The sequence below is a fragment of the Mchenga conophoros genome, linkage group LG3 (assembly GCF_057382185.1).
Source record: "Mchenga conophoros isolate Kocher_MC1m ecotype Shallow Benthic linkage group LG3, M_conophoros_male_GT1.1, whole genome shotgun sequence".
Lineage (NCBI taxonomy): Eukaryota > Metazoa > Chordata > Actinopteri > Cichliformes > Cichlidae > Mchenga > Mchenga conophoros.
This window is the reverse complement of record NC_140528.1, coordinates 61,390,203-61,403,674: the sequence shown is the minus strand read 5'-3', so window position 1 is coordinate 61,403,674 and position 13,472 is coordinate 61,390,203. Positions and strand designations below refer to the sequence as shown.

At 39.4% G+C, this 13,472-nt stretch overlaps 1 protein-coding gene across 1 annotated transcript in view; it reads left to right on the top strand.

The window, feature by feature from the left end:
• Positions 1-13,472, top strand: part of LOC146579881 (uncharacterized) — a 102,466-nt gene that overhangs the window by 62,766 nt on the left and 26,228 nt on the right. The window contains exons 6-19 of the mRNA XM_085268018.1: positions 1,262-1,528; positions 4,110-4,388; positions 4,519-4,779; positions 4,978-5,254; positions 5,445-5,702; positions 6,183-6,448; positions 6,605-6,715; positions 6,816-6,831; positions 6,922-7,013; positions 7,141-7,191; positions 7,276-7,332; positions 7,447-7,509; positions 9,703-9,758; positions 11,475-11,570. Coding sequence (XP_085124144.1) covers positions 1,262-1,528; positions 4,110-4,388; positions 4,519-4,779; positions 4,978-5,254; positions 5,445-5,702; positions 6,183-6,448; positions 6,605-6,715; positions 6,816-6,831; positions 6,922-7,013; positions 7,141-7,191; positions 7,276-7,332; positions 7,447-7,509; positions 9,703-9,758; positions 11,475-11,570 — 2,150 coding nt within the window. The remainder of the gene's footprint in view (positions 1-1,261; positions 1,529-4,109; positions 4,389-4,518; positions 4,780-4,977; positions 5,255-5,444; positions 5,703-6,182; positions 6,449-6,604; positions 6,716-6,815; positions 6,832-6,921; positions 7,014-7,140; positions 7,192-7,275; positions 7,333-7,446; positions 7,510-9,702; positions 9,759-11,474; positions 11,571-13,472) is intronic.

The window sequence follows — 13,472 nt, the reverse complement described above, 5'->3', positions numbered from 1 at the left end:
CATCACTGACACTGAAAAAGTGATATAACGTTATTCACATTTTATATTAAACAGGAAAATAATGTTGTATTTTGTTGCATTTCTAACTTGCAGAATTTGGAGGGAAGGCCACTTTGACAGCAGTCAACAGAACCCTACCAGCAGGGGGCAGTTTGACACTGACTTGTGATGTAAATGAATCTGCAGACTTAAAATATGAATGGTTCAGACAAACCTCATCTGAAAAGAAGTCCATAATAACTGATAAATCAGACGGAGTGATCTCTGTCTTTGAAGGAGGAAACTACACCTGTAGAGCTGAAGGGAAAAATGTCACCGTAATAGAAAGTGACTCAGTCACGGTTCAGGAAACTGGTGAGTTTAAACATTTCATTTGGAATAAAACAACAAAGTCTTGAAGAGCTCAGTTTGAAACTGTGTCTGTACAGGCACAGATGGAGGAGTTAAGTTTTCTGTCTTATTCTTGTTCAGTATATTTTTTAAACATTTGTTATATGTGTAGAAAGATTGCATAAAGTATTTATACACCTTTTCTTGTTACTGAAAAAACATTAAATCATATATCATCCAGTGTAATCATTGAATTAACAATGTATTCATGTATTGATCTGAACAGAAAAGTAAATAAATCAATAAAATACAATAAAACATAAAAATAACATATTCATTATAGATCCCTGCATCAGATCTTAAGTTAATAAAATAATATATAATAATAAGTGTTATGGAAACCTACGGAAGAGGATTAGGGCCACCGGAAAAAAATGAAAAGTGGGTACGTCGTTTTTCTTTCTTCTTTTCCTGAATTCTGAGAAACAAAGTCAGAATTCTGAGGAAAAAAAGTCAGAATAGCCAGATTAAAGTCAGAATTCTGATTTTAATCTCAGAATTCTGACTTTAATCTCAGAATTTTGAGAAAAAAGTCAGAATTCTCAGATTAAACTCAGTTTTTCTCAGAATTCTGGAAAAGAAGAAAAAAAAAGACGTACCCACTTTTCTTTTTTTCCCGGTGGCCCTAATCCTCTTCCGTAGAAACCATTTGTCTTTTACAATTTGCAATCACCTTGCAGAGGGACCATCACAGAGTCACCAATAGCTTGTCAGAATGTTAAAGTACTTAAACAGCTGAGAGTCTGCACACTGAATTAATCCAAATATTAATATTTGAATTATTTTTTAAAGATTGCTGCACAACAAATCATTCTTTCACATAATTATTTAAAAAGTTGCTGCTGGAAATGGTGATGTTTTTCTTTCTTAGTTCGTAACAGGATCGAAGTGAATCTGCAGCACAGCTGGTCTCAGATATTCACTGGTGACACAATCACTCTCAGATGTGAGATTCAGGGAAGTGAAGGAAAGGTGTGGAAATATGAATGGACAGCACCCAACACAAACAGCCCTCCAACATCCAATGAATACAGGATCAGCAGAGTTTCAGTGTCCCACAGTGGAGTCTACAGATGTCGGGGTAGCAGTGACTATCTCTTAACAGGATGGAGTGATGCCTTCAGACTGACAGTTTCATGTGAGTTGGACCATGATTCATGCTGACATTTCATGTTTTCATGTTTACATCTGTCTTAACAGGAAAACTCCAACAATGATCCAGCTGTCTGCAGGCAGCTCAGGACAACAGTTTTTCTCACTGTGCAAACAGAAAGGAGAGACACCATGGAGGCTCTTAAAATATCAGCAATGTAAAGAGGAATGTACAGAGATGACAGTTTGATAAGAGAACTATAAATCAGTGAAATCTTTAGCTTGTTAAATAGTCTAATGTGTCAAATACAGTAAACATTAATTTCTGTTTGATGTTAAACTTTAAAGGTTGATAATCATTTTGTCCTGAGACAAAATTATGATTACAATGTTTTTCTTTTTCCTCTAAACGCAGCAGGTAAATTTAGAGCCACACTGACAAATGTCACTTTTGATAAATCAACAGATAACCAAGACTGCAAATTACTGATGTGTAGCACAGAACAACTCTTTTATCCAGTCTTTAAGTCTGACGTAATTAGTCGTTTCCGGGTCCAACTTCAGCTTCAGGTCCCAAAGTCAAAAGAATACTGCAGCATCACTGAGAGTTACAAACTGATTACATTCTTTTATCTTTAATAAAATGATCAGTGTGGCTGCCCTACCAGGTGTAACAATTAAGTTTAACATCCAGCCATCCATGAAAACAGAATTTATGAAATTTAACGGAGTTGGAAGTTAGCAGGACGTTAGCTCCCTAGTTTCCACCTCAACATTATATACCATGTTCTATTTAATTGAATTCAATTCAGTTCAGTTTTATTTATATAGCACCAAATCACAAAAACAGTCGCCTCAAGGTGCTTAGTATTGCAAGGTAGGCCTACAATAATACATTCAGAGAAAAAACCCAGCAATCATATGACCTCCTATGGGCAAGCACTTTGGCGACAGTGGGAAGGAAAAACTATGAAGCCCATCTTTTTTTGGACACCACTCAGACAGACAGCAATTTAAGGAGAGCATGCAGCTAAACATGTCACTCCTGGTCTGATTGGGGAGGGGACCAGATAATGTTACAGTCTGACATTGTTTTGGCAAAGTTGCACACCAATTCAATATTGATTTGAGTGACCTCCGATTGGTGTAACCGGGTGTCATTACTGCTGACGTGAATTATGATTTTACTGAATTTGCATTTACCCTTAGCCAGCAGTTTTAAATTTCCCTCAATGTCGCCTGCTCTGGCCCCTGGAAGATAATTGACTATGGTTGCTGGCGTCTCTAGCTTCACGTCTGAGAACAGAATTGCCAATTACCAGAGTTTGATCCCCAGCGGGTGTGTCGCCGAGTGGGGAAAAACAATTAGACAGGTGAACAGGTTGGTGGTGTACCTGGAGCTTCTGTTTAAGACTATGCTTCCTCCTCACCATCTACCAGCTGTCCTCTTTACCCAGCTGCTTGGGGTCTGCCGGGGAACAGCTAGCGTGGCCTACGCTACCTCGGCTGCACCGGCTACAGGGGCCTGGCTAGCTACGGGTGTAACCGAGTCTCCAATTCAGTGGCTTCCAGAGTTTCTACATATATTATATGTATCATTACTGCTAAACGAGCCCAAAGAGTAACTAAACATCTGACACAATGAGCAGGAAAGTGCAGGAGAAATAAACGCGAGTCCATACTCGCGTTCTCCTGTGCATTCTCGGCAAGTCCGGACTCGCCGAGAATGCACAGGAGAACAGACTTGCGATTTGTACAATTGGAACACCAGCGTACTTGATGATGTCAGAGGTCTGGAGTTTTTACTGCCGTCCCCTCTTAATTTAACTGTGATTAATAATATGTTATGAAGCTTAACTTTAATCTCAGCCAAACCGATTTACTCAGGAACAAATAAAACACGGAAATAAACCAAACATTGACATTTAGAAGTGATCTAAGTGACTTATATATCATGTTTAACCTCAGTAGCAAAATCTCTTTTAATAAAAATAATGTACATGTATGCCTTAATAAAAACAAACAGGTGAGATGTTAGAACACTTTTATATTCATTTTAGTGGACACTCACAAATTTCTATAGACAGCTGCTGGGGTTTTGAATTGATGGATTTCTTGATTTATTCATAAAAATGCATGACACAAAGACAAATAATTTACTGTAAACACCATTTAGATTTAAATAATATAAGCAGATGGTAAGAGGGAGAGAATGGTTGGATAAAATATAAATCAGTTAATAAATTTTGTCATGATTTAGCTACAGCAAATTGGTTCCAGCTGTGGTGTTCAATTTAAGGACTCAACAATTATAAAGTTTAGTAGTAATAGTAGTAGTATAGTATATTTTAATATGGATTTTTGTACTTTTACTTCAGCAAGGATACCACATGTGTAAAAAGTTGATAATCAGCATTTGATCAGAGCATCAGCAGTTTTACTAATAACTACAGATATGTGCCTACCAGAAACAGCTCTTTGATCTTGATCTTGCTCTTTATGAGCTGAATTTATTAATAACCAAGTATTCAAATTTATGAATTTAAAAAATGTTTAAAATGTGAAAAGTGTTTCACCCTGAGACAAAATAATGATTTTAATGTTTTACTGTTTTGTAAACTCAACAGCAAGTAAACCCAGAGCCACACTGACAGCACAAAGTTCAGTCATACCAGCAGGGGGCAGTGTGACACTGAGCTGCTCTGTGGAGGGCTCTGCTGGCTGGAAGTTTGACTGGTTCAGACGTGATTCACAGTTTTCTGGAGCTCAGAAAATAGGAGCTGGAACATCAGAGCACACAATCAGTATTTCAGAAGGAGGCATCTATTACTGCAGAGGAGGGAGAGGAGATCCAGTTTTCTCCACAGAGGACAGTGATGCAGTTACAATTCAGAAACAACGTGAGGGCTAAGTTTTGTTGTGAAGTAAAACAAATTCATGTTTAAATTAAAGTAAGACTTAATATATTTAAATTTATTTTTGCTCCCACTTGGTTTGTTTCTGTTTAATGTTTCTTTTTATTTGTTTGTTGAACAGTTTGGGCTGCTGTGAAACTGCATCCCAGCTGGTCTCAGATATTCACTGGTGAGACAATCACTCTCAGATGTGAGATTCAGGGAGGTGAAGGAAAGGTGTGGAAATATAAATGGACAGCACCCAACACAAACAGCCCTCCAACATCCAGTGAATACAGGATCAGCACAGTTTCAGTGTCCCACAGTGGAGACTACAGATGTCGGGGTAGCAGTGACTATCTCTTAACAGGATGGAGTGATGCCTTCAGACTGACAGTTTCATGTGAGTTGGACCATGATTCATGCTGACATTTAATGTTTTCATGTTTATATTTGTCTACTACTCTTTGGTGTTCATTCTAAACTGAACTGGTATTTGAAGTTTGAATATTTATTTTGTTATTAATTAATTAATTTTGTTATTGTTATTTTCCCTGAACTAAATGATAACATGATGTATGTTTTCCTGTATCTTCAACAGCAAGTAAACCCAGAGCCACACTGACAGCACACAGTTCAGTCATACCAGCAGGGGGCAGTGTGACACTGAGCTGCTCTGTGGAGGGCTCTGCTGGCTGGAAGTTTGACTGGTTCAGACATGATTCAGTCTCTTCTAAAGCTCAGCTCATGAGAGGAAATGAAGCAAACGGAGTTATTAGTGTCTCACAAGGAGGTCTGTACCACTGCAGAGGAGGGAGAGGAGATCCAGTTTACTACACAGAGGATAGTAGTGACGTCACAGTTGTGGAAACTCGTGAGTTTAATTATTTTATTTCTGCCAAACTGAGAGATGTTTTTTTTTATTCTGTGCTAACAATTTCATTCAACAACTGTGAGTTTATTAACCGTTACATGAGAGACAACTCCTGACAAATAGAAGAATTTGAATTTTTATCTTCATGTTTCTATTTGTCTCTAACTGGATATTTTTCTGTGAACAGTTCCCAGTAAGCCCACTGTGACCCTGCAGCCATCCTGGACTCAGATATACAGCGGTGAGACAGTCACTGTCAGATGTGAGATTCGGGGAGGTGAAGGAGCTCAGTGGACGTATGAATGGAGAGCAGCCAAGTTAAACACACCTCCAACATCCAATGAATACAGAATCATCAGAGCTACTGAGTCTGACAGTGGAGGATACAGCTGCCGGGGCAGAAGGGACTATTTCTTCTCAGAGTGGAGTGATATCATCACACTGACTGTATCATGTAAGATCTTTCATCCAGAATATCTAAATAAGGAAAAAGCACTTCTTCTTTCTTACAGCTTTATAACTGTCTTTCATGTTGGTCAGTAAAATGTTTTGTTTTTATTCCAACAACAAAAACCTGAACAGCAGCTTTTTATTCACAGTGAAGAGAACAAAACATATGAGAGTAACTTCTCTGCTGTGCAGCTCTAATACATGAAAGATGAAATGCAGAACAAATGCTGAATCTGTCTCATCTGCTCCACCACATCCACTAAGAAACATTAAATCCACTGATTGTTCCTCATGTGTGTTTTTAACTTAGAAATGCAGCAAATTAAATATGAAAGATTAGTGTTGTATTTGTGTGATAGATGTACAGTTTGTTGTAGCTTCACCATTAAAGTTATGTGATATTTATTATTTCCATATTTCCACCAAGTTATTTCAACTGGTTTGATTCAGTCATTGCCTTTTGTTCTTTTTCTAAACTGAACTGCAGATAAACCAAAGGCCAAACTGAGAGCTGATAACACAGCTGTTCCAGTAGGGGGCAGTGTGACCCTGACCTGCTCTGTGAACCCATCATCATCATCTGGATGGAAATACTACTGGTACAGAGATAATACCACAGTGGATGTTGTCCCCACATCAAATGGACAAATCAGTGTCTCACAGGAAGGACTCTACAGGTGCAGAGGAGGAAGAGGAAACCCAGTTTACTACACAGAGGACAGCCAAGAAGTTCAGATTAACACAACTGGTGAGTTTAGATTCAACAACAATGTTGAATAGATTGATGATTGAGGATTACTATGAAGGTCAAACAGCATTATATCTCATGGTAAAATCTCAATGTAAACATCAGTTTTTGTTTCTTTATATTAAGATTTCAGATCCAAAATCTGACATTTTCTAGTTTCAGGTTTTGGATGTGAAAGAAGTTCATTTATCGTTCCGTTCATCGTCGGACTTGTTAGTGGAATTATTGCCGTGCTGCTGCTGATGTGTTGCTATAAACAGATAAAGGGTGAGAGACTTTCTGTTTGAAAATTTACAAGAAAAATATTTATTTTAATGCTGTGACACTTTTAAACAAACTGATGTAATAATCTTTGTGCTTTTTACAGAACCCTGTTGTAACAGGTTGGTGCAGCAGTTTAGTTTCATTTATATAACTTCAAATAAAACTAACTTTGAATTATTCCTCATTAAACTTACATTTTTTTGTTTCAGTCTCACTCAGTCTCAGAGCACCAATCAAAGCTCTGCTTCACAACAAACATCCAACCAGAATGAAGCTCAGGTTTACTCCTCTCTTCTTCATGGTGAGACCAGAAATTATTACTTTTCTCTTTAATACAGTTTTCAACACTCAGTTTTCCAGCAAACAGTGACAAAAACAAAAAGAAATAATATTTTTCTTCCTTCTTTCTTATTTTCAATGACTTGTAGGTGATCTTTCAGTCTATGAATCAATCAGAGGCTCTGGAAACACTGGAAGTGGTACAAACAGTATAAACTTTGATAATAGCAGAGCTGTAAGAAATGTAAATATTTATTCTGACTGATCAAACTTCATTATTTCAGCAGATGAATACAACAACGTCACATCTGGATTTCAGCTTGAAGGTCTTGATAAAAGGAGTGAGTACAAGAAACATGAAATGTAATAATTGGTCGAATGTTTTTGTAACTTGTGTAATTTTAGAGGAAGACAGTCTCCATGTTATTAAACACAATAATCCATCATCACAACAGGCAGACATGATGGCACAGAGGAGAGCTCTGACTACAATAATGTGAATCCTGAATCAGCCTCAGGTACAAATGTGAACTCTACACACACTGAATCATTAGTAATCAGATTACATGTGCAGTTAAATGTGTGACATCATTGCTAAAGTTTGTGATCTGATGAGCTGAATCACTTTTTATACGATTGGCTTTAGTTGTGTTCTGCTGCTGTTGTGATGTCTGAATAAAATAGATGAGATCAGTTCTGTGTGATTAAAGCATGAACGTGTAAAAGGTCAGAAAGCATCATCACATCTTTGGCAACATTATTTCTTTGTTTTTCACTTTCAAACTCGTATTTGTTCTGATTTTGTTTCAGGTCCATAAAAAGATTATTTCAACAAAACTCAAGACTCACGAACAACGTCAACAACGTCAGTGTAAGCAATGACATGCTCTTGGTTTAATATCAACACTGGAAGACTGATTATATGGTTCATCTTTGTATTAAAATCCTATTGTGTTTATTTCTGTTGTAATAAGTGGAGGGTGGATGGTGTGGGACATTGTTTCCATCAAGACACAATTTCATGATTTGGTTCTGTGAGTTTGTTTCAGTCTCTTTGTTTTATTTCTATAAGATGTTCACTCACTTCCTGCTGAATTTTACATGTTATCTTTAAAGTGTAAGAATAGATTATTTTAGTATTAGGGATTTAGTTGTATTAACGATAGTAAAGCATTATATCCTTTATTCATTTAAGTAGGCCATAGGTCAAGCTGCTAAACACTCACACATAGAGCAGACACACAGAATTGGGAGAATAAGTCAGAGGTGTATGTGAGAAGCAGAGGCGGCAGAAAGGAGAACACAGTGTGCGAAGAAATGGGCAGCAAGGACACGAGAAAGGGAGACAGCAGATAGAGAGACATTAGCAGGCGCCTAGTTTTGAGAAGACAAAGGTTGTTGACCTCTGTGTGCTGTTGGGACTGCCCCAGCAGATTTTGATGATTGATGCTGAACTGTGAAAATCCCCATGTACATGTAATAAAATTAGTTGATTATTTGTTCTGAGAAAAAACAGAGATGAAATATTACACTGTGTTATGATGCATTATAGTGCAGATTTATAAGAACACAAAAACTTATTGTCAATGTTCAGATTTTACAATGTTATTCATGTCATCACTGAGGCCATGACAGAGAACATTTTGTGTGTGATCAAATTGTTTTCTGTAGGTGATGTTTGTGTCTTTTATGCTGTGTACAGTTTGATGTGTGTAAAATAATTGTGGTGCTTTTAAAAATAATCAAATAATATCACGACAAAACATCTTTGTTCTTCTGAGTGACCCGTGATGCTTATATGTGGATAAAAATGTCTTTTCTAACTGTCTGCTATATCCTATTTATTAATCTGCTGAAAGTGACTCATGATTTCCGCCTGAGCCCCCAGAAAATAAGAAAAGCAGCCTGTGGTTGAAGAGAAAAAGTAAATGACTTGTTTTAGCAAACAGGCAACAAGAAATGCAGACAATAACAGCACAGTGTTGTTCTCTTGACAGCTACATGCTGATATTGTCAGATATAAATATAAAGTATTTCCTTAGTTGAAGGGATACAAAAGTGTCAGGTGTGCCCCTGTAGCACTGCACTTGTTCTCTGTGTGGACTGCACATTTTATATGATCTACCTGTACTAGGAAAAATACCACACTGTGACAATTGATGAAAACTCTCATTTAGAAAAATATCAGACAAAAATACAGTGCCGAACGGTACAGACAGAAAACAACAACAACAACAGCAGATATCATTGTTCAAAGGTCCTTTAAAAGACCCTTTACCAGGTATCATAATCTTGGCTGTAAAAGTGTCAGAAATCATACTGTAAGTGACAGCTTTTGCCCTTTTTTCCCCAGAAAATCCTCAGCTTTCAATACCTGGCAGTCGTTATACTTTATTGTATTCGTATGACAGTGGAACAGCAGTGGGGAAAAAACAGACTCTGTTTTTTCAGATTTATAGTTAAGTGGAAACAGATTTAACATAAATGAAATGTAATACAACATCAACTTTAAATATGAACTACACTAATACAAAAAAGTATTTGAGCCTAGCCCACTCAATTTTTTGTGTATCCTTCTTTTTATATTACAAATCTCTCTCTATTTTGGAGAGCCAAGTGCTCCACGTGTCATCATTACCTACCTGTGATTGGACCGTGCATTCTAATGATGCACCGTAAAGTTTCGTAATGTTTTTCTTCTCATCTTTCAGTAACCGTTTCTCTCGAGCCCAACTGGTCGAGAGATACAGTAGTGCGAGTCACCCTGGTAAAACCAGCCGGAGTTGACTTTTCTGTGTTAAGACAGCGATAGCGTGTGATCTAGGGTAACCAACCGTCCTCTTTTCCCCGGACATGTCCTCTTTTCACGTTCTGTCCGAGGGGATTTTCGAGACTGATGAAAATGTCCGGGTTTTTCTATAGGCCTACAGGTGTGACATCACACATATGGGTCATATGTGTGATGTCACACACCGAGCTGCTGCTTTGTGAGTGGTTGTTCTGCCTCACAGTTGAAACAGATGATCTTTAAAAGATGCCAAAGCGCAAGTGCAGCTTTTCAGACGAACTGCAAAAGAAATTTCCCTCGTACCATCGCGGTACAGGTAATTTTTCTTATACAGATAAGGCCTTCTTTCTGTACCATTTTTTTAATTCCAGAGGTTTTTAAGTTATTTTTTGTTTTGCACTTCTTGCCTAAAAGCCTATATCACATTTTTTATTTCACCAATCGCACAGAGAAGGCATCATTTAAATATGTTAAAATTTTCTTTAAACAAACAGTATTAAGAAAATTCTTCATGACTGGGCGAAGTGTTATCATTTTTGGAAATCAAACTATGCTTACACTATTGTGATTGTACCGTAATACACCAAATATCCCTGTAAATCTCAGCTTCTCTTCTTTTCTAAAGCGCATTCTCCGCTGGTGGGCCCATGGTAAATAAGGGTAAGTGTCAGTGTGGACATACCGATATAGTTCCTCTCCCATATTTCTAATGTCAGACTCTGAACACAGCTTCCAAGTACAATCACTGGACTGTGTTTACAGCTGGTGGCCAATAGAGGGAGACATAATCCATTTATAATTTATTGTATCTGTCATAGTCTCCCAGTCCTCCTGGTCAACCAACACGTTCTTTTTCCTTACGAGTGTAATGAACTCGATACTTTACTTTCTGTTTCTTTCCTGTACGCACTGCTGCAGTTTCATCTAAGAAGCAACCTGGCTGTCTTAAAGGTCATGAAAATTCATTCAGAATTAGCAACACTGATGATGGTAATTATTAAAAAGTATTGGTACTGGTATCAGTATCAGCGATATAGGCCTGGTATTTACTTGGTATTAGATTGATACCAAATCTTGCAGTATTGCACACGACTAATAAGTAGTCATATTAAATTCATTAAACTGATATAATTTCAGCACCATGGACAGCACACAAGGTTTTCACTGCATGAGCTGTGCTCTCTAACACGTGACTGTTTGTAGTGGTGGACAAATTTAGCTGCATGCACACATAGCTCTCTCTGTGATAGGTTAATAATTTTAATTTAAAAATATATGTATATTGATTATTGGCTGAAAGTGATTAAAATTTTTAATATTGTGACACAGTGGGTCCGCACTCTGGAAGGGAGGGGAACATCCGAAGAGGCATACACCTGCTGAATGGCCTCCACAACCCTGTGGGACAATCGAGACTTAGACAAGGGTCTGACCAGAATTCCACAGTGGAAGCTCAAAAACGGCTGGTCTGACTTCCTGAACGGCCGGATAAGCAAGAAGTTCTGTGCCAAAGCTCAGAGATGGCACAGGGCAACCTGGCTCCCAGCTGCCTCCTTGTGCAGGTCCCCTGTGAGGAATATTCATAACTCAACTGACTTGGACAGGTGAAATTCAGATGGGGTCGTCAGCAGCAACCCAGGGTTAGGCCGGAGGATAACCCCTGTGTCACCTTCATCATTGCCTTTGGACCGACAGAGTGTGCAGCTCACAAAGAATCATGTTAACTGTGGTCTGGTGGGGGTCCAGCTGGTGGGCCGCACACCAGGAGGCAAACAGCCCCCGAAGGAAGCAGTAGGTAATCCTAGTGGATAGCACACAAAACTCCTGCAGCATTCTCACTTTTAGATCAGGCCAGGCATGGAGCCTCTCCCTCTCAGGGTACAGGCTGTCACCCTGAGCCCTACTGGGAAAAGATGGAACAGTGACCCCCTCACCTGGAACAGGAGGTCCCTCAGAACAGGGAGCTCCGGGGGTGTCCTGGCCATGAGTGGCAGGATAGCTGAAAACTAGCATGTAGGGCCAAAGAGGGGTCACCAGGATCAACTCCTCGGTCTGGACCTGGTGAAGGAATAACTGGAGGAGGGGTATGGAGGGAAGGCACAGAGAAGAGCCTGTGGTGAGGAGTGCACCAAGTTGTCTGCAGGGAGAAGAACAGATGACAATGTGTCAAGTCCCTGGGGGAAAAAAACTTCTGCCCCTCTGAAGTGACTCCAGATCTGGTGGACCACCTCTGGATGGAGTCTCCACTCCTCTTGGATCGGGCTCCCCCTCAACATATTGTAATGTCCACTGTCACGTTCAATGGTCCTGGCACATAAACTGCTTTCAGTGAGTAGAACGGGGTGAGCCCACTGCCACAGTCTGATACCTATCGTGCAGAGGAGGGGAGACCCTCGGCCCCCTTACCTGTTGATGTAGGCTACTGTGACCATGCTTTCTGTCTTGATGATAACTTGGTACCCTAACAGTCACGACAGAAACTGGTTGAGTGCCAGGATGACAGCTTGCAGCTCCAGCATATTTATGTCAGAGACGCCCAATGACTGATATAAGAGCTGTAGACTGTAGAGCCCTCAGCCTCAGGAGCTGACCCCACGTGTGAAGCCCAAATGGGTCTAGGCACACCCCGAAGATCTGCTGTCAATTCAGGGTGAGGGACATGGAGGCTCTGATGGACTCCACAGTCATGCCCAGAAATTATGTGATGTGGGAAGGCTGCACATGACATGAGCAGAGCTACATGGCTGCAAAACGGTCCTTTAGTGCAGCAGAAGGATACGGCCCAATGCAGTGGGAGAAACTCTCACTCACTGGGTTAACAGCCAGTCAGCCACAGAGAGGACCCACTAGCCACGTGAACGCACTGACAGAGGTGCTCTTGGCTTCTTGGTCTTATGGGGTGCAGATGCTCTCTCAGCACAGTTTACCACACTGCTGGGTGTTATATACACTAGTGTATTCAGCTTTGCTGTAATGTTTTGATTCTGGGTCTCATCATGATGCACTTTGCTGGTGTTTTTGATTATTGATTTTGATGTTATGAAGATTAAGGGCACAACTTCAAAAATCTGAATACAAACACACACACAAAGAAGAAAAAAGGAGGGTGATGATGTTTCAGATTAATATTAATTGACAGATGCCTCAGCGTGTAGACAAGAGTACATATGACATGTGAGTCTAGTGGTTCCGGTCACCCTTTAATTCTTTTCTGACCCCCCTTTTTTCTTCTGAGCAGACTGTGATGACTGCATGAGTGGAAAAGACTGTTGTTGGTTTATTTTTATCTGCTGAAAATCTGATACCACAAAATTTCTGTCTGGGCCTCCAAGAAAAGAGGAAATGCAGCCTGTGGTTTCAGCCTGAAGTCTAACGTTTGTCTTCTTTAATCTCAACACAGCACAGTGGAAATGTGCAGGTATGACAATGTGTGAAACGAGGTTAAAAGTAGCTTTATTGTGGTGATGACACATGCTGGACTAAAGGATAAATAAAGCATGTGGGCATCAAGAGAAACGGTGAAAAGCTTGTTTCTCACGCTCATGTCTTTAAGAGTCTCTGCATGGACGTGCTGTAAATGTTCATTTATCTCTGAAATAAATAAAATCATCCATCACTCTCTCTGTCCACAACATCATATACAGACATGTTTTCTTCTTACTGCAACTTCCAAACAGGCCAGTTCCTCACAGT